This window comes from Oncorhynchus gorbuscha, linkage group LG16 (genome assembly GCF_021184085.1).
Source record: "Oncorhynchus gorbuscha isolate QuinsamMale2020 ecotype Even-year linkage group LG16, OgorEven_v1.0, whole genome shotgun sequence".
Lineage (NCBI taxonomy): Eukaryota > Metazoa > Chordata > Actinopteri > Salmoniformes > Salmonidae > Oncorhynchus > Oncorhynchus gorbuscha.
Window position 1 is genome coordinate 26,784,493 of NC_060188.1, and position 21,527 is coordinate 26,806,019.

Genomic DNA, 21,527 nt, shown 5'->3' on the forward strand with positions numbered 1-21,527 from the left:
TGATTGGTGCGTCCGTCAGTCTCTCTTCAATAGGTTTCATCCCCAGTCTAACGGTCAAGCAGAGGGGCCAATCAGACGATTGGTCGCATACTACGCAGCCTTTCTTTCAGAAACCCTGCGTCTTGGGCAGAACAGCTCCCTGGGCAGAATACGCTCACAATTCGCTTCCTTCGTCTGCTACCGGGTTATCTCCGTTTCAGAGTAGTCTGGGTTACCAGCCTCCTCTGTTCTCATCCCAGCTTGCCGAGTCCAGCGTTCCCTCCGCTCAAGCGTTTGTCCAACGTTGTGAGCGCACCTGGAGGAGGTGAGGTCTGCACTTTGCCGTTACAGGGCACAGACTGTGAGAGCCGCCAATAAACGCAGGATTAAGAGTCCAAGGTATTGTTGCGGCCAGAGAGTGTGGCTTTCCACTCGCAACCTTCCTCTTACGACAGCTTCTCGTAAGTTGACTCCGCGGTTCATTGGTCCGTTCCGTGTCTCCCAGGTCGTCAATCCTGTCACTGTGCGACTGCTTCTTCCGCGACATCTTCGTCGCGTCCATCCTGTCTTCCATGTCTCCTGTGTCAAGCCCTTTCTTCGCACTCCCGTTCGTCTTCCCTCCCCCTCCCGTCCTTGTCGAGCGCACCTATTTACAAGGTACATAAGATCATGGACATGCGTTCTCGGGGACGGGGTCACCAATACTTAGTGGATTGGGAGGGTTACGGTCCTGAGGAGAGGAGTTGGGTTCCGTCTCGGGACGTGCTGGACCGTTCACTCATTGATGATTTCCTCCGTTGCCTTGGGATTCCTCCTCGAGTGCGCCAGGAGGCGCTGGTGAGTGGGGGGTACTGTCATGTTTTGTCATTTATTATCTTGTCTTGTCCCTGTGCTTCCCATTCTATTCGTTTCCCTCTGCTGGTCTTATTAGGTTCTTTCCCTCTTTCTATCCCTCTCTCTCCCCCTCCCTCTCTCACTCTCTCGCTCTCTCTTCTCTCTATCGTTCCGTTCCTGCTCCCAGCTGTTCCTATTCCCCTAATCATCATTTAGCCTTCCCACACCTGTTCCCGATCCTTTTCCCTGATTAGAGTCCCTATTTCTCTCCTTGTTTCCCGTTTCTGCTCTGTCGGTTCCTTGTCTAGAATTCACCGTGCTGTGTTTGTGTATCGCCCTGTCGTGTCGTGTTTTCCTCAGATGCTGCGTGGTGAGCAGGTGTCTGAGTCTGTCTGGTTCAAGTGCCTTCCCGAGGCAACCTGCTGTTCACCTGCTGTTCAAGATCGAGTCTCCAGTTTGTCCTCGTCATTTCGAGTGAAAGTTGTGTTTTTTGATTGTATTTACTTTACTGGATTAAAGACTCTGTTTTCGCCAAGTCGCTTTTGGGTCCTCTTTCACCTGCATGACAACTTAGGTAGCCCTTTTTTCGACCTGTCTTTGTGGGAAGTTGACTTTGTTTAGGGCACATAGCCTTGAGCTTCACGGTTTGTTTTTGTAGTGTTTATTGTTTTGTTCAGCATCTTCTCTAAAATAAAGGAATATGTACGCTCACCACACTGCAGCTTGGTCCTTTTCCTTCAACAGCTATGACACATACATATATATTTATTTTTACAAATGTATTTTATTTTCAGCTAACCCTACCACCCCTCCCCTAATTGGAGTAAACTAATGAACAACAGCACTTACGCGTCTACTTCCAGTTTCTACATACTATATTAATTTTACAGATACAATCAATTTTACAATAGTTATCTTTTGTTTGTTTTTAGTCCTGTCCTTCCTCTACCCTCAATCTATTTCTGATGTCCATCTACTTTGATTTTATTTGCCATATATTTTCAACTGTGCTGTTTCACAAAAGTTCTGAACTTATATACATTTTACAGAGACAGTATATTTTACAATTGTTATTTTGTTGTTATTAGTCCCACCCTTCAGCTTCATTCAACCCCTCCCATTTATCTCCACCATCCATATTGGATTTCTATTTGCCATATATTTTTCAACTGTGCTGTGACGCTTCACAAAAGTTCTGAACCTTTCCATTCTCATAGTTTCTACAGATTGTAAATTAAAGACAAATATTTTTGCTAAAAGTATTATTCTATTATTGATCGATTGACGTTGACTTTTCAAATCACATCTGCAGAGTTAGCTCCCGGGAAACGTTGCATTTCTTCAGCCATTCCTGGACCTGCGACCAAAAACAATGACTCTCTTCACAGCAAAATCTGCAGAGCTGGGAAGGTTGTATCCCACATATAAAATTATTTTAGCATATCAGTCCATGTGCAATGGAATCGGTAGATCAAAACTATTTTGTAATCAATATGGCTGTCAATTTTTTGGTCTTTAAATGAAACTGGTATGTGTTATTTATTACATGCAGGGCCGACAGACAAGTTCCTTACTTCTTTTCCCCTTCCAATTGCCTTTTCCATTTTTGCGGTAATGCCGCAATGTTAGTTGCAATTTTGGGTAGAGCAGACATTTCCATATATTTTTGTTTGCTGCATGCGTGACATAACTCCACCAGTCATATTTATGTTATAATTTAGAAAGATGATACCTTTTTTAAACATTTGATTATATTTTACATATAATTTAGTACATTTGAGTTTAACCACAATATTTGCTATATTATTTGTTCTGTCTTTTCTGGTGGATTAAATTGAAATTGCATCCAACTTTCAATGGCTTGTTTTTATAAATAACTATATTTTGGAGATTATTTTGTTTTCAAATAACCGAAAGTGAGAAGTTGTAATCTGAGTAAAGGGAAAAAGGCCATTCTTGAACACGGGGTGAGACATTCTTACTAATTTGCTCGAGAACCAGTTTTAAGTATAACTTTTGTATGACTGACACCTTTAGTGAGAGGTCTAATACTTTAATATTTCATAATTTCTGCCCTCCGAATTCATATTCATTATATAAATAGGCCCTTCTAATTTTGTCTGGCTTGCCATTCCAAATCAAATTGAATATTTTTTGCTCATATAATTTTTTAAAAACAGGTCGCAAGATCATAAGCAAATAAATCAACTGGGATATGACTAAAGAGTTAATCAGGGTGATTTTTCCACAAATAGAGAGATATTTTCCTTTCCATGGTAGCAACATTAACTTTCTATAAAAATGTATAGGATTGAGATAATTTCTTTTCTTCGGTATATGTATACCAAGTATGTCCACATCCCCGTTGTATTTTTTGTGATCCGAAACGTAATATAATTCGGTTGTAATCCAGAGAGGTTAGAAAAAGTATCTAGATCCTCTATGAGGATGTGGAGGGATCCAAATTGTGGATTTAAAAGAAAACATGAATCATCAGCATACAATGACAACTTTGTTTTTAGGCCCTGGATTTCTAACCCCTTAATATTACTGTTGGATCTGATTTGAATTGCTAACAATTTGATGGCAATAATAAATAGATATGCCGATAGTGGACAACCTTGTTTTACTCCTCTTGACAGTTTAAAACTTTCTGAGAAGTAGCCAATATTTACTATTTTACACCTAGGGTTACTATAAATAACTTTGAGCCATTTTATAAGATTTATATGAACTCCAGTCGTACTTTATCAAAGGCCTTTTCTAAGTCAGCTATGAATACAATGGCCCGGTTTCCCAGATTTGTTATAATGTTATATTGTTTCCAGTACTTGTCTTGGGCTCCCGGGTGGCACAGCGGTCCAAGGCATTGCATCTCAGTGCTCGAGGGTTAGCTACAGACACTGGTTTGACCCCTGGGGACATCTACCAATGTAATCTCCAATCCCAGAATTTAATTGAGATGTCACTGTCTGTGCTGTTGACCTGAATTGAGAAAAGCACACAATTTGTTAAAGGCCCAGTGGAGTAAAAATCTTGATTTTACTGTGTATACTATATACTTCCACACTATGAGGTTGGACAAATACTGTGAAATTGTGAAAATTATGATAATGCCATTTTAGTGTTAAGCACTGTTTGAAAAGACGGCCTGGACGCACCAGTCCCTCTCGCAGCAATGTACCCCCACAACATGACGCTGCCACCTCCGTGCTTCATGGTTGGGATGGTGCTCTTCGGCTTGCAAGCGTCCCCCTTTTTCCTCCAAAGATAACGATGGACATTCTGGCCAAACAGTTCTATTTTTGTTTCATCAGACCAGAGGACATTTCTCCAAAAAGTATGATCTTTGTCCCCATGTGCAGTTGCAAACCTGGCTTTTTTTATGTCGGTTTAGGAGCAGTGGCTTCTTCCTTGCTGAGCGGCCTTTCAGGTTATGTCAATATAGGACTAATTTTACTGTGGATATAGATACTTTTGTACGTGATTCCTCCAGCATCTTCACAAGGTCCTTTGCTGTTGTTCTGGGATTGATTTGCACTTTTCGCACCAAAGTACGTTAATCTCTAGGAACGCATCTCCTTCCTGAGCGGTATGATGGCTGTGTGGTCCCATGGTGTTTATACTTGCGTACTATTGTTTGAACAGATGAACATGGTATCTTCAGGCGTTTGGAAATTGCTCCCAAGGATGAACCAGATGTGTGGAGGTCCACAATTTTTCTTCTGAGGTCTTGGCTGATTGCTTTTGATTTTCCCATGATGTTAAGCAAAGGTGCACTAAGTTTGAAGTTAGGCCTTGAAATACATCTACAGGTACACCTCCAATTGACTCAAATGATTTCAATTAATCTATCAGAAACTTCTAAAGCCATGACATCAGTTTATAGAATTTTCCAAGCTGTTTAAAGGCACATTCAACTTAGTGTATGTAAACTTCTGACCCACTGGAATTGTGATACAGTGAATTATAAGTGAAATAATCTGTTTGTAAACAATTATTAGAAAAATGACTTGTGTCATGCACAAAGTAAATGTCCTAACCTATGTGTATGTGACCAATAAAGTACAGTTTGATTAGATTTAAACGTGTGAAATGAACCAACTTATCTGCTGAAAGTTCTGGTTCTGCTGGTTCGAGTGCTGTGTATGTGTCTGTGTGAAATGACAGATCAGCTACTGTGGTGCAGTCGAGGTAGGAAGAAAACAGAGAAAGACACACTCAGGCACACTGACACAGCTCATGTAACCTAATACTGCCAGTTAGACCTAATATTTTGAAATATATGGAATATATTTCATACCTACTGTAGTAGGCTAATTAGGGAAGGGAGATTCGGGGCAACATTTAGACAATAGGCTATAGGCTAACAAGTTGTTAGACTGGCTTTTATAACACAAATAGTACCAGTCAAACGTTTGGATACACCTACTCATTCAAGGGTTTTTCTTTATTTTTACTATTTTTTACATTGTAGAATAGTAGTGAAGACATCTGTCACACCCTGACCTTAGAGATCCTTATTTATTCTCTATGTTTTGTTAGGTCAGGGTGTGACTCGGGTGGGAGAATCTATGTTTTCTATTTCTTTGTTGTTTTTGCTGAGTGTGGTTCCCAATCAGAGGCAGCTGTCTATCGTTGTTTCTGATTGGGGATCATATATAAGTTGTGATCTTCCGTTTGGGTTTTGTGGGGTGTTATTTTCAGTTTATTGTCTGTGTCTGACAGAACTGTTTGCTTTCGAATTTGTTGTTTTTGTTTGAGTGTCTCTTGAAAATAAATATCATGAACACTTTCGCTTTTTTCCACTCTTCCTTCCACCGACGAGAGCCATTACAGAACACCCCACAAAAAAAGGACCAAGCAGCGTGGCCAGGAGGACTGGACATGGGAGGAAATCCTGGAGGGAGAAGGACCCTGGACACGGGCCGTGGAGTATCGCTGTCCAAGGCAGCAGATGGAGGCAGCGAGAGCGGAACGGCGACTATACGAAGAGTTAGCTCAACTACAGAAGCATGAGAGGCAGCCCCCCCAAATTTTTTTGGGGGGGTGGCACACGAATTGGCAAGCGGAACTAAGGGGTGAACGAGAACCAACTCCCTGTAGATACAATGAGGAGTTGGTCACGGTTCAAGTGCCACGTTTTCCGGTTCTGCGCACCGTTCCTTCAGTGCTCATCCACAGCCCGGTGCGCTCTGTGCAAGCTCCCAGCAGTTGCCGTGCTAGAGTGGGCATTCAGCCAGGACGGATTGTGTCGGCTCAGCGCTCCTGGTCTCCGGTGCGTCTCTTTGGCCCAGGATATACTGTGCAGCTCTATGCGTGGTATCCATAGTTCGCCAGCATAACCCAGCGAGGCTGTTGCCTGCTCCCCGCACGTGCCGTGCTACAGGGGGTATTCAGCCAGGACGCATTGTGCCAGCTCTACGCACCAGACCTCCAGGGCGCCTCCCCGGCCCAGTATATCCTGCGCCGGCTATACGCACAACGCCTCCCGTGCTCCTTCTTAGCCCAGTGCGTCCTGTGCCAGCTCTCCACACTGTTTCTTGGGTCTTCCTTTCCTGTGGCGGTCCTCATGAGAGCCAGTTTCATCATAGCGCTTGATGGGTTGGTTTTTGCGGCTTGAAATTTTCCGTATTGATTGACCTTCATGACCTTCATGATGGACTGTCGTTTCTCTTTGCTTGTTTGAGCTATTCTTGCCATAATATGGACTGTCTTTTACCAAATAGGGCTATCTTCTGTATTCCACCCCTACCTTGTCACAACACAACTGATTGGCTCAAACGCATTAAGAAGGAAAGAAATTCCACAAATTAACTTCTAACAAGGCACACCTGTTAATTGAAATGCATTCCAGGTGACTACCTCATGAAGCTGGTTGAGATAATGCCAAGAGTGTGCAAAGTTATCTTCAAGGCAAAGGGTGGCTACTTTGTTTAACACTTTTTTGGTTACTACAAGATTCCATATGTGTAATTTCATAGTTTTGATGTCTTCACTGTTATTCTACAATGTAGAAAATAGTAAAAATAAAGAAAAACCGTTGATAGCATCTACTAGACAAACTGTATGCAGTGCATTTCACTAAACACAATTCCTCATGTATTTCAATAAAGGTCAATTCGGGGTCTGTGTACTTTAATTGTTTTATTAATGTTTATTCACTTCTGAATCTCAGTCTCTTCAGTCCAGCTAGTGGGTTTATGAGTTGTTGTAAGTAGTGACTCTGTCACGTCTACTCCCACTCCTCCCCTCCAGCAATCAACTTCTCTGGTATACTAGACATCGTCCCTGGGATCCATCATTACGCACACCTGGCATCAATCATTATGCGCACCTGCACGTCATCATGAGGCACATGTGGACTACATTACCTCACTTATTACGTCCCCTATATCTGGCACTCTCTTAGGTTCTTTCCCCAGTCAGTATTGTTCCTGTGTTTATGCGTAGACACTACTGTTATGTTGTCTTATTCCATGTTTGTTGTTTTATTATTATGGGCCCGGTTCTTTACCACACTGGACCTGCGGAATGCATACAGTCTCATCCGCATCCGGGAGGAGATGAATAGAAGACTGCATTTAGCACAATGTCTGGCCACCTCGATTACTTGGTGATGCCATTTGGCTTAGCCAGCTCCATCAGTGTTCCAGGCATTCGTTAACAAGGTGTTCAGGGACATGCTCGGATGCCAGGTGGTCCTGTATATCGATGACATCCTGGTCTACTCGGCTACCCTGGAGGATCACATCACTCACGTTCGAGCATTCCTGGAATGCCACCTGGCTAACCGCCTGCTCGTCAAGGCTGAGAAGTGCCAATTTCATCAGAAGGCTGTCTCCTTAGGCTACCAAATCAGTCCACAGGGAGTGAGGATGAAAGCCAAGATGGTAGATGCGGTCAGGTTATGGCCAGGCCCAACCAACATAAAAGGGTTACAATGGTGTTTGGGGATTTCCAACTTCTACCTCCGTTTCATCAGGAGCTTCAGCTCCGTCGCCGCCCCTCTCACCTCTCTCCTCAAGGGTGGTCCCCGTAGGTTGGTGTGGAGCCCAGCAGCCGACGAGGCCTTCCGTCTATTTGAGGGACGCTTCACCTGCGCCCCATTGCTCAAACACCCAGATCCCATGATATCCTTTGTGGTGGAGGTGGATGCTTCAGAGGAGGGCGTGGGGGCAGTTCTGTCTCAACGACAGGGTAATTTACAGAAATGGTATCCGTGCGCACATTACTCTAAGAAGCTGTCACCTGCAGAGAGGAATTACGATGTATGTGACCGAGAGCTCCTGGTGGTGAAATTGGCATTAAAGGGGTGGAGACACAAGTTGGAGGGTGCCAAGGAACCATTCGTCATGCTCACCAAACATCGGAACCTGGAGTACATACGGACAGCGAGGAGGCTTCAAGCAAGGTGGGCCCTTTTCTTTACAAGGTTTGACTTCACACTGACCTATCGGGTCCTGTACAGAATGCACCTATAATCCCATCCTCCCGAGTCGTGGCCCCTGTGGTCTGGGACATCGATGTGGACATTCGCCAGGCTCTGGAGAGGGAGCCCACACCGACTAACTGTCCTCCTTAGTGCATCTACATTCCCACAAGGATAAGGGATTGACTGCTGACCTGGACACACACAGCTGTCGTCTCTGGACATCCAGGTATTTCTCGCACTACCCAATCCATTTCTGAGAAGTTCTGGTGGCCCACCTTGTCGCAGGACGTCACTCGCTATGTCAACTCATGTTCCGTATATGTGCCCAAACCAAATCCCCCTGAAATGCTCCAGCAGGGAAGCCCCTTCCCCTTCCTGTGCCTCAGCGTCCCTGGTCCCATCTATCCATTGACTTTGTTACTGATCTCCCCTCCTCTGACAGTTTCACCACCATTTTGGTGGTTGTGGATAGATTTTTAAAATGTCTGGCTCTCTACCAGGAACCTCCCACTCCGCCTGCCCTGCAAGAAGCTGAGCCCCCAGTTTGTGGGGCCGTTCAAAGTTCTCTGGAGGGTCAACGAGGTCACATATAGGTTACAGCTTCCCAGTGATTACCGTATGTCACCTTCTTTTTATGTCTACCTTCTCAGACTGGGGGGTTCCTGATTCTCTAGCTGATGCGGTCCCCCAAGACACCCCTCCACCCCCCCTCGATGTCCAGGGGGGGTGGAGGGGTGTCTTGGGGGGCCGCATCAGCTAGGGAATCAGGAACCACCAGTCTGAGCCCCTCTAGGTTGGTGTGGAGCCCAGCAGCATAGATGCACTATGCCGTCAGATCTCTACTGGACTTCTGACGTCATGGGGGTCAGCTCCAGTACCTGGTGGACTGGGAAGGGTATGGCCCAGAGGAGCGATGTTGGGTTCCGGTGGAGGACATTCTGGATCCCAACATCATACGTGATTTCCACCTTCGCTGCATGGACCGGCCTGCTCCTCATCCTAGGAGCTGTCCTTCTGGTCGGCGTCATCCTGTGGCTGGAGCCGCGCGTTGGGGGGGGATACTGTCATGTTTACTCCCAATCCTCCCATCCGGCATTCGACGCCGCTGGTATACTAACCACCGGTCCTGGGATCCATCTTTACGCACACCTGGCATCAATCATTACGCGCACCTGCACGTCATCATGAGGCACATCTGGACTCCATTACCTCACTTATTACCTCCCCTATATCTGGCACTCCCTTAGGTTCTTTCCCCAGTCAGTATTGTTCCTGTGTTTATGCGTGGACGCTACTGTTATGTTGTCCCGTTCCTTGTTTATTGTTTTATTAAACATTGCACCTGCTTCTCGACTCTCAGCGTCTCCGTTACAGACTCTAGTGTCGGATTATATTTCATAGCCACGGAAGGCTGGAAAGTCCCACCTATATCCCCCTCCTTTAAATCGCTGAAAGGCCTGTCACTTCTTGGCAGAAATATATGCATACGCGCACGACACTGTCAAACGAAGCCCATCGCTTCTATCCACATAAACTAGTTGTAGCATCGTTCTTTGACGAACACACAAGGTTGAATATTGAATTCATTAGAGGAAAGGGGAGAGAAGGAGACTGTCCCTTCCTTAATGTAGCCATTGGCTGTATTATACAACCAAAACATGAAGGGACCGGCAGTCTCTTTCTCTCTCTCCGTTTTCTTCTATTGAATGATATGTAGCCTAACGCTTAGTTAAGTGGGTAGGGGGGAACACTTGACATGCTATAATTTGAACTATGTAGTTAGGCTGTTATTAGGTATTATGATTTTGCTCTTTGTTTATTCATTCACAACTATGATGGGGTAACATTTTATTTTAAGGGTCAATAATAAACCATTTATTACCATTCTCACAAAAGATGGGCATGCCATTGGTGGACATTCCTGCAGTACCTGGTAAAATAACAAGCACACATCACAGGATGTTTAAGAAAATGTATATACATGTGTGAATAACTACCTTACTAATATTGACAAAGGGTGCAGTAATGATTAATAAACGCTGAGCAAACGTTTTGTTAATGCCTCATACATAATTTATTATGGACTCTTAAAACAAAGTGTTACCCAGCACAGAACAGACAGCTCAGCTGCTGCTGCAGCAGTCAAGTGTAGTGGACATAGGGAGAAAAGAGAGAGAGAGGGAGAGATATGTACTGCCAGTGTATTGATGTTTTGACTCTATATTATATACAGGGCATTCGGAAAGTATTCAGACCCCTTGAATTTTTCCACATTTTGTTAAGTTACAGCCTTATTCTAAAATGGATGAAAAAAAAAACATTTTATCTCATCAATCTACACACAATATGCCATAATGACAAAGCAAAAACCGGTTTTTAGAAATGTTTGCAAATGTATTAAAAATAAAAAACTTAAATATTACATTTACTTACAGTTGAAGTCAAGTTTACATACACTTAGGTTGGAGTCATTAAAACCTCATTTTTCAACCACAACACAAATGTATTTTTAACAAACTATAGTTTTGGCTAGTCGGTAAGGACATCTACTTTGTGCATGACACAAGTCATTTTTCCATTATTTTTTTACAGTCAGATTATTTCACTTATAATTCACTGTATCACAATTCCGGTGGGTCAGAAGTTTACATACACTAAGTTGAATGTGGCTTTAAACAGCTTGGAAAATTACAGAAAGTTATGTCATGGCTTTCGAAGCTCCTGATAGGCTAATTGACATGATTTGATTCAATTTGAGGTGTACCCCTGGATGTATTTCAAGGCATACCTTCAAAGTCAGTGCATCTTTGCTTGCCATCATGGGAAAATCAAAAGAAATCAGCCAAGGCCTCAAAAAAAAAATTATAGACCTCCACATGTCTGGTTCATCCTTGGGAGCAATTTCTAAATGCCTGAAGGTACGACATTCATCTGTACAAACAATAGTTCACAAGTATAAACACCATGGGACTACTCAGCCATCATACCGCTCAGGAAGGAGACGATTTCTGTCTCCTAGAGATGACCATACTTTGGTGCGAAAAGTGCAAATCAATCCCAGAACAACAGTAAAGGACCTTGTGAAGATGCTGAAGGAAACAGGCACACAAGTCTTATATCGACATAACCTGAAAGGCCGTTCAGCAAGGAAGAAGCCACTGCTCCAAAACCGCCATAAAAAATCCAGACTATGGTTTGCAACTGCACATATGGACAAAGATTGTACTTTTTGGAGAAATGTCCTCTGATCTGATGAAACAAAAATAGAACTGCTTGTCCATAAGGACCATCGTTATGTTTGGAGGAAAAGGGGGAAGGCTTGCAAGTCGAAGAACACCATCCCAACTGTGAATCACCGGGATGGCAGCGTCATGTTGTGGGGGTGCTTTGCTGCAGGAGGGACTGGTGCACTTCACAAAATAGATGGCATCATGACGGGGGGAAATGATGTGGATATATTGAAGCAACATCTGAAGACATCAGTAAGGAAGTTGAAGCTTGGTCGCAAATGGGTCTTCCAAATGGACATTGACCCCAAGCATACTTCCAAAGTTGTGGCAAAATGGCTTAAGGACAACAAAGTCCTGACCTCAATCCTATATAACATTTGTGGGCAGAACTGAAAAAGTGTGTGCGAGCAAGTAGGCCTAGAAACTTGACTCAGTTACTCAGAATCCCAGAGCTTGTGGAAGGCTACCCGAAACGTTTGACCCAAGTTAAACAATTGAAAGGCAATGCTACCAAATACTAATTGAGCGTATGTAAACTTCTGACCCACTGGGAACGTGATGAAAGAAATAAAAGCTGAAATAAATCATTCTCTCTACTATTATTTTGACATTTCACATTCTTAAAATAAAATTGTGATCCTAACTGACCTAAGACAGGGATTTTTTACTATGATTAAATGTCAGGAATTGTGAAAAACGTAGTTTAAATATATTTGGCTTAGGTGTATGTAAACGTCCGACTTCAACTGTAAGTATTGATACCCTTTACTCAGTACTTTGTTGAAGCACCTTTGGCAATGATTACAACCTCTTCTTGGGTATGACGCTACAAGCTTGGTACACCTGTATTTGGGGGGTTTCCCCCATTCCTCTCTGCATATCCTGTCGTGCTATGTCAGTTTGGATGGGGAGTGTTGCTACACAACTATTTTCAGGTCTCTCGAGAGATGTTAGATCGGGTTCAAGTCCGGGCTTTGGCTGGACCACTCAAGGACATTCAGAGACTTGTCCCATCTTGGCTGTGTGCTTAGGGTCATTGTGCTGTTGGAAGGTGAACCTTCACCGCAGTCTGAGGTCTTGAGCCCTCTGGAGCAGGTTTTCATCAAGGGTCTCTCTGTACTTTGCACCGTTCATCTTTTTCTGATTGCTCAGTTTTGCCAGGCGGTCAGAGTCTTGGTGGTTCTTGGGGACCTTCAATGCTGCAGAAATGTTTTGGTGCCCTTCCCCAGATGTGTCCCTTGACACAATCCTGTCTCGGAGCTCTACAGACAATTCCTTCGACCTCAAGGATTGGTTTTTGCTCTGACATGCACTGTCAAATGTGGGACCTTATAGAGACAGGTGTGTTGCCTTAACAAATCATGCCCAATCAATTGAATTTACCACAGGTGGACTCCAATCAAGTTGTAGAAACATCAAGGATGATCAGTGGAAACAGGATGCACCTGAGCTAAATTTTGAGTCTCATAGCAAAGGGTTTGTCTACTTATGTGAAAAAGTTTATTTTTATTTTTATACATTTGCAAAAATTTATAAAATCCTGCTTTTGCTTTATCATTATGGGTATTGTGTGTAGATTAATAAGGAACAATATGTATTTAATCCATTTTAGAACAAGGCTGAAATGTAAAGAATTTGGAAAAGGTCAAAGGGTCTGAATATTTTCTGAATGCACTGTATGTAATAGTAATTAACCATTAAGATCTCACGTCACCCCGCTCCTCCGTTCTCTCCACTGGCTTCCAGTTGAAGCTCGCATCCGCTACAAGACCATGGTGCTTGCCTACGGAGCTGTGAGGGGAACGGCACCTCAGTACCTCCAGGCTCTGATCAGGCCCTACACCCAAACAAGGGCACTGCGTTCATCCACCTCTGGCCTGCTCGCCTCCCTACCACTGAGGAAGTACAGCTCCCGCTCAGCCCAGTCAAAACTGTTCGCTGCCCTGGCCCCCCAATGGTGGAACAAACTCCCTCACGACGCCAGGACAGCGGAGTCAATCACCACCTTCCGGAGACACCTGAAACCCCACCTCTTTAAGGAATACCTAGGATAGGTTAAGTAATCCCTCTCACCCCACCCCCCCCTAAGTTTTAGATGCACTATTGTTAAGTGACTGTCCCACTGGATGTCATAAGGTGAATGCACCAATTTGTAAGTCGCTCTGGATAAGAGCGTCTGCTAAATGACTTAAATGTAAATGTAAATGTAAGATAAGGGGGGGAACAGGTATGACAGCCAGGCACTTGTATTTGCAATGTAAGTAGTAAGGCTTTCACAAGGTCTCTATTAGGCATGTATTCAGTAATCTTTCTTCTTTATCTAATAAATGTGTTTATTCATTCACAACTAGAATGTTGCTGGGCCCCGCACAGGCAGTGTGGTCCCATTGTCTTCTGATACCAGTGCTGTGGGAAAGGATGCTAGGCTTTGCAGAGACAGCCCAGAGTTGAGTGTATTGGAGGAAAGAAGAAAACAGAGACACAGATGTACTGCCAGTTCCTTAAAATGGTGGCTCTGTATGTAATAGCAATTACCACATAGGTGTGACAGACAGACACAAAGACAGACAGAAACAACAGATGAGAACAAGAAGCACAGACAGTACAGTAAAGTTTGAGAAATGCTGTACTATAGTTGATTATGTTCTTTTGCATTAGCATTATTGCGCGGGGTTGTGGGCTGGTGTGAAATGACAGTGCTGATTTTTTTGTTCCAGCCCGCCCCTGGCTATGTCGATATGTATATAGGCGGACACAACCCGTTTGTCTATAAAAATCCACTTATCGTTCCTCCGCCTCAGTGACTCCGCTCTCCGGGTTTTCTAGCTTGCCTCCTTCTCGTCCCACACACACACTGTCAGAGCGCGGAGTTGACACCCTCTGGCCACTGTAGCCGTTGCGAGGCAGCCTGCTCTTTCCTCAGCTGAAGCTCTCATTGACTCGGGTCTGTGTCCTCATGCAAGGCTGCTGAAGAAGCTCTGAGAATCAGGTTTTTTCTTCTCTCTTTGCTCCTGACTCACTCAGATCGGACTCATCAACGCTTCATTACAGCAAAGCTCCTAAAGACAAGAGGATAAAAGTGAACGTTTAATTTCAAGACTTGTCACTGTCTACTAATACTCTTCACAATGTCTGGCGATGATGCACCTGCTCAGCAGCAAAACGCCGAGGAAACAAAGCAAGATAATACACCCAGCGAGGAGCCGAAAGCTGAGTCCAAGCCGGAGTCCCCACCAGTCAGTTCCAACGAGGCGGCAGCCACACCGGCGGCGACCGAGAAGGTCCCTGAGGAAGAGCAGTTCACCTACCGCTCTCTGGTCCTTTCCGGCTACGGGGGCTATGATAAGGTGAAACTGCAGGTGAAGAAGGGGAAGCCGGCACTCAAGGCCGGAGAAGTCATGGTGCGGGTCAAGGCATGCGGGCTGAACTTTGCCGACCTGCTGGCCCGGCAGGGTCTGTACGACCGGCTGCCGTCCCCACCTGTCACGCCAGGGATGGAGTGCTCCGGGGAGATCGAGGCTGTGGGAGAAGAGGTGACGGATAGAAAAGTAAGCGCGCCACATCCTCTCCGCTCTCTCCTCTCCATCTCTCTCGCTTCACCTGCTTCTGAAGCCTCTGTCTTAGAAATGATTTAGCTTACTCCTATGATTGCCTAGTAAACCTGATCATTTGACAATTTCCATGAACAATAATATGTTGTCGGCTACTTTGATCCATAGAAAGCACATTTGGTTAACTAATTTCTTAAGGCTCATTTGGGTTCATATCAGGATGCTGTTTGATTTAGGGCGTGTCAGTCTTTGCTATTGATTTGAATTGACAATTCCGTCTCACATGTGTTCATGTTAGTCATCTATTACCAGCTTCACCATCATCATCATCACCACATTCAACACTAAAAGCCCAGACCAATACATTTGAATATGAATGTAATCTGATTTCAGAATATGACTGTCTATTTGTCCAAAGTCTCAAAATGACCAGAGAGTTGGAACAATGATAGCCCACAAGAATAATGTAGCCTAATTTCGCAGCTAAATGCTTTGGAGGGTTATTGCTCGCCCAGTCACTGGTGCGTAAATGGAGAGCATAGCAGCAGAATACTCACTCAATCTTTTGAGTGGAAAGTTACAAGCCGAGGAGTGCATTTGTTTTTTTATGCTTCCAGCAAAGGACCCAATTGTTTAATTGGCAGTGAGTTCAATGAAGCCAGCGCCCCTCGTCTACCGACAATTTAAAAAATGAGTTGCTTTGCGCACCGGAGATTGACAGCTCCAAATTGTGAGTCGCGCCATCGGCTAGACAGCTAACCTGCTGAAAGGCGTGTAAGCACTCGGTTCTGTGGATTTGGAGAGATTACAATGCTATCTCTACGTTTATGGGATAGAAAAGACGAGATAATTAAACATTTTTAAAAACATTCCGCATGTGGCACTTTGGAGCACCGTTTCGGGGATAGGGGGGGAGGTGGTGGGGCGGGTGCGACTCCACGCAGTAGTGACACCGTTGCCTTTGTTACGGAGAGCGACAGTGGCTCACGCACTAAACGAACGGAAAGGGCGAGGCGCAAGACCAGGAGAAGCCGAAGATTTAAATGATTACTCGCGATCTTTGTCAACAGATATAATAATAATAATATATGCTATTTAGCAGACGCTTTTATCCAAAGCGACTTACAGTCATGTGTGCATACATTCTACGTATGGGTGGTCCCGGGGATCGAACCCACTACCCTGGCGTTACAAGCGCCATGCTCTACCACATGTCTTTGGGAAAGTCACAAATCACCAAACATTCAATCTTCTGATTTTTTATCGATTTGAAATTAATATTGCTATATTCTGCATACCACGCCCATTAAACAGCATCTATTTTTAGGGTATACACGGATCATACCAAACATTGGGAACACCTACCTAATATTGAGTTGCACCCCCCCTTTGCCCTCAGCACAGCCTCAGTTCGTGGAGGCATAGACTCTGCAAGGTGTGGAAAGTGTTCCACAGGGATGCTGGTCCATGTTGACTCTAATGCTTTCCACAGTTATGTCAAGGTGGCTGGATGTACTTTGGGTGGTGGACCATTCTTGATACACACGAAACTTTTGAGCATGAAAAACCCAGGAGAGTTGCAGTTCTTGACACAAACCAGTGCGCCTGGCACTTACTACCATACCCAATTCATAGGCACTTAAATCTTTTATCTTGCCCTTTCACCCTCTGAATGGCACACATACACAATTCATGTCTCAATTGTCTCAAGGCTTAAAAACCCTTCTTCAACCTGACTCCTCCCTTTCATCTACACTGATTGAAGTGGATTTAACAGGTGACATCAATAAGGGGTCTTAGCTTTCACATGGATTCACCTGGTCAGTCTGTGTCTTGGGTAGAGCAGGTGTTCTTAATGTTTTGTACACTCAGTGTATTTCAGTACTATGAATATTTTGAAAGGACTATTATTTTGCTTATCTGCTTATCTGTCCTATGTCTTCACATAAATCCCCTGTCATATAATCAGCATTACTTGTATGATAATAACATTGCCTATGCATTGATCATTCCAGGCTACCTCTCCTTGTTTGAATAGTGTGATGAGTCCTGTTTTACTGCCAGTCACATTACTGACGGCATGGCAACACCAACCACATCCTTTCAATGGAGCTAATAGCAACATATTGTGCATAACGACCCTTTAAATCTGTTCATTTTATAACAATATGACAATTTAGGCATATAGTAGCCTAAAGATATTGTTGCTATATTATTTGAACCCGAGACCGAATACCATCACAGATCAAACTCTATGACAAAACCACAATGTTCACTAAGCACAAAGACTTGATGTATATTCATTGCTATTTTTAAAACACCAATCATATGTTCTGATTTTATAACCCTGCTGTAAACCTGTATTGCTCTTAAACAATTGATTAACCTAAAATTACAAAACTCATTGACATGAAGACAAATTGACCCAGGTCTAGACTAATTAAAATAAGAACACTCTGCATTTGTTGCATTTGAACCATGTCAGCAAGAGCCATTAAAGCACGAAGGAGAAGGTGCCAGATCAGTCCAACCCTATTCTTTATATAATGCCCAGAGGCCCTGGTCAAAAGTAGTGCACTATATAGAAATTAGGGTGTAATTTGGGAAGTACACTAATAAGATCAGTGCACCTCTGTCTCAGCAGGGAGTGGTTGTGTCCCTGAAATCCACTGGACCTGAACATCCGTTGGGATAAGATGAGCATATAGAAGCGTCTATATACCAGAGTTATTGGCTCTGTGTCGGTCTTTGACAGCACAATGGTCTTAGACATCATAATATATGATACGACCCATGTCCTGTTATATACTTCCCTGGCCTCACTGCACTTTGTTATTCATGCAGATTGGATTAGAAGGTCACACACACACACTGCAGTCCCCATACACTCTGCAGTCCCCATACTACCCCTACCTTCCCCCAACTCCTACTCCCTAAATTAAGAGCCAATCTTCCTAATGGATAGAGATCTCTGTGTTTTGGCAGGAGGGAGCTCACAGAGAATGTGCTGACCTTAGTTGCAGTCACTGTTTTGGGGAGGCTTCTGTTCTCTCTCACTCTCACTCTCTCTCTCTCACACACACACACACACACACACACACACACACACACACACACACACACACACACACACACACACACACACACACACACACACACACACACACACACACACACACACACACACACACACACAAACAGACTCACAGACAAATGCACACACGCTGTCACTGAGTCTGCAGTGACTAGAAGTAGGTTATAGTTTTTCTCAATTGCTAAAACACTAAAACTCATTGGCTGAACAAAGTTCTCAGTTGCCTGGACTCATTTAGCTAATTATGCAGTCTGTTGTCAATACCTTAAACCATTTCACATGATAAAACACAATTTGCAGATCTCACTTAGACTTTTCAGCAAAACTCTAAACACATTCTCATTCTCAAAACACATTCTGCACTCTAATGCACATGTCATCCATACTGGTAAACACAAGTGGCAGCAATCAAATACAAATAGAGAACATATGTCATTGATTGAACACAACCACTCAAAATTGATTTAACCTGTTTCAAATGATGCGACACAACCAATATAAGCCAGTTCAGAGAGCAAACAGGTTGTTGAAGGTGGGAAGGAGAAAGTCTGAATATGGATATTGTAGTACAGTGCATTGTAGGCTGTATACTGTACAATGGATGAATTGTATGGACCTGAACATTGTGCTTTCCATTTATTAACAGTACTGACTGCTCAATACATTTTGACTGGTTGCAGGTTCATATCAACAAAGAACAAGAATTACAGTATCACAGAGACAAAGGACAAGTTTGTGAGATGCAGGGTACAGTACTGTAAAGATAGGGGTACAAGGAGGAGGAAGAACAAAAAACAAAATTGCAAAGAGCAAAGCAGAGTAGTAATTTCTGATCAGTTTTGAGCTACTATGATAGAACGTGTTTTCTTTCATCAAAGGACAATGACGGAAAAATCTGAATATTTATTTTGATTAAAAATGTACTTCTCCCTGAGAATTGTATGTTTGGAACAATGTGTTTTCTATTTTTCGGTGTATTGTTTACTGACTGCTTGAGAGTGTATATCATTTTGATCACTTTGTTTATGAGAGCAGAGTTTGATTTTGAACACAGGTAAAACTGTTTTGAGGCGAATGTTTCATTTTGCAAGAGGAGTCAGAGGTTATGTAAAATAGTGCTTGAAGATGAGGTTTTGTGTTTAATGTTTTCAGGAAATGGAGCAAGGTTTCAGAAATTGTGTTTTAGCAGAAAAACTGAAAAACTGTAATACAACAGTGACATCACCCCGAATAACATTTACATTTACATTTAACCACACGAGCAGTGCGGGGAAACAGCGAGTAAGTGACAAAAAGAGGGAAATATCCCAAATTACACTCTATTACTCATGACTGACAATCCTCGATCAGCACTTTTTTTTTCACTAAACCCTTTCCTTTTCTGAGAGTATAAGCTTTAGCTGAGCTCTGGTAGGACCTGACCCATATGTTCTCAATTATCTCCCTCCGGCCCACATTGTCAGTCTGGTATTTCCTCCGTCCCTCCTACCTCGCTCCGTTCCGTCCCTCTTGTCCTCCTCTTCGCTACAGATGGAAAGCACACTCGTAGCATGCGTTTTGCACAGTCTGTCTTGATAGTCGGCCTTTAACAACAAAAGGGAGGAGAGAATCAGATGCCTGGAAACTTGGAGACAAACAGACGTCGTATTTCTGCGTTGTCGTTCTTGGTCCCTCTCGGTTCTGTTGAGGTTTTTTGAGAGTGTGTGCTTTCGTCATTGTTATAATTAAGCAATAAGGCCCAAGGAGGTGTGGTATATGGCCAATATACCACGGCTAAGGGTTGTCCTTATGCACGATGCAACGCGGAGTGCCTGAATACAGTCCTTAGCCGTGGTATATAGGCCATATACCACAAACCCCGACGTGACTTAATGCTATTAGAAACTGGTTACCAGCGTAGTTAGAGCAGTATAAATAAATGTTGTCATACCTGTGGAACACGGTCTGATATACCATGGCTGTCAGCCAATCAGCATTCAGAGCTCAAACCATCCAGTTTATAACAACTATTATAACCTGGGTGGTTCGAGGCCTGAATGTTGAGCAAAACCATGGGTCTGACAAAACATGTGTTTTTCTGCTCTAGTTGCATTGGTAACCCGTTTCTAATAGCAATAAGACATCTCGGGGGTTTGTAGTATATTGCCAATATACCACGGCTAAGGGATGTGTCCAGGCACTCCGCGTTGCGTTTTGCTTAAGAACTGTATATTGGCCATATACCACACTCTCGGGCCTTATTGCCTAATTATAACACTGCCGAAAGCACTCACACTAAAAAAAAACTCAACAGAACCGAGAGGGACCAAGAAAGACAACTCAGAAATAAGACGTATAGGTCAAACTCAAGGTAGGTTCCATCCATGAACAGGGCGGGGCCGTGATCCTGACACATATAATGCTCCATGGAGGACCCTCTCAGTCTCACACGGTTCACACATCAGCAGACGGAAGGGTTTATCAGAGTCCAAAACGTGTCGGCGTACGCACAGTGGTTGTTCTAGAATATTGGACCGTTGACCTTTCAGACTTTGGAAGTTCCAACACAGCTCAAGCAATTTCTCCAACTGTCAACACATTCAAATGAATAGAGGAAGCGTGCCGGAGACGCGTTCGCTGGGAATTATGGGGAAGTGCGCATTTGGCCTCTGTGTGTCAACCGTGGATGGTGTTCTCAGAGCCGTGTAGCTATGTCACAATGGGACGCCTATGATTTACGCTTAACAATGTTAGACGACAACACTGCTGACACAACACAGTAGGATGAATACATTGTCCGTTGTCCTTTAGTCTAACCTCGGCTCCATGAGAAAATTAAGGAGGCATATGGAGTTCAGCTACTCCTCCAGTTGAGACTAGAATCCATGATCTAACCAATTGGGGGCAAAAGTTGATGAGCTTGTCAAACCACATAACCTCTGACTTGTAGCCCACATACCCCCAAACCTGAATCACTAGTTGATAAAGACCAGTGGTGTACAGCAGCTGACTACAAGGCTATTTGAGAAGCTCCCCCTCATACACTGTGTGGTGACTTCATTGGAGGCTGGAGAGTCAAGGGGGAAGGGGGCATGAGAGAATTAGGAGGGGGGTCACAGAGTAACAAGTGCTGTGATAGACAAGTCACAATGAGGACTTTGGCCAAGAGTGTGTTTGAGTGGGAGTATGTTCTGTGTGTGTGTGTGTGTGTGTGTGTGTGTGTGTGTGTGTGTGTGTGTGTGTGTGTGTGTGTGTGTGTGTGTGTGTGTGTGTGTGTGTGTGTGTGTGTGTGTGTGTGTGTGTGTGTGTGTGTGTGTGTGTGTGTGTGTGTGTGTGTGTGTGTGTGTGTGTGTGTGTGACTCACATGGGCACACAATACTTGCCGATGTAGTTGAATGTGAGGGTTGAGTCATCAGCGTGTTTCC

At 43.9% G+C, this 21,527-nt stretch overlaps 1 protein-coding gene across 1 annotated transcript in view; it reads left to right on the plus strand.

Annotated features, from left to right (window-relative positions):
• Nucleotides 1-14,286: 14,286 nt before the first annotated feature.
• Nucleotides 14,287-21,527, plus strand: part of LOC124000526 (synaptic vesicle membrane protein VAT-1 homolog) — a 37,248-nt gene continuing 30,007 nt past the window's right edge. Inside the window, exon 1 of the mRNA XM_046306943.1 lies at nucleotides 14,287-15,026. Coding sequence (XP_046162899.1) covers nucleotides 14,607-15,026 — 420 coding nt within the window. The 5' untranslated portion in view covers nucleotides 14,287-14,606. The remainder of the gene's footprint in view (nucleotides 15,027-21,527) is intronic.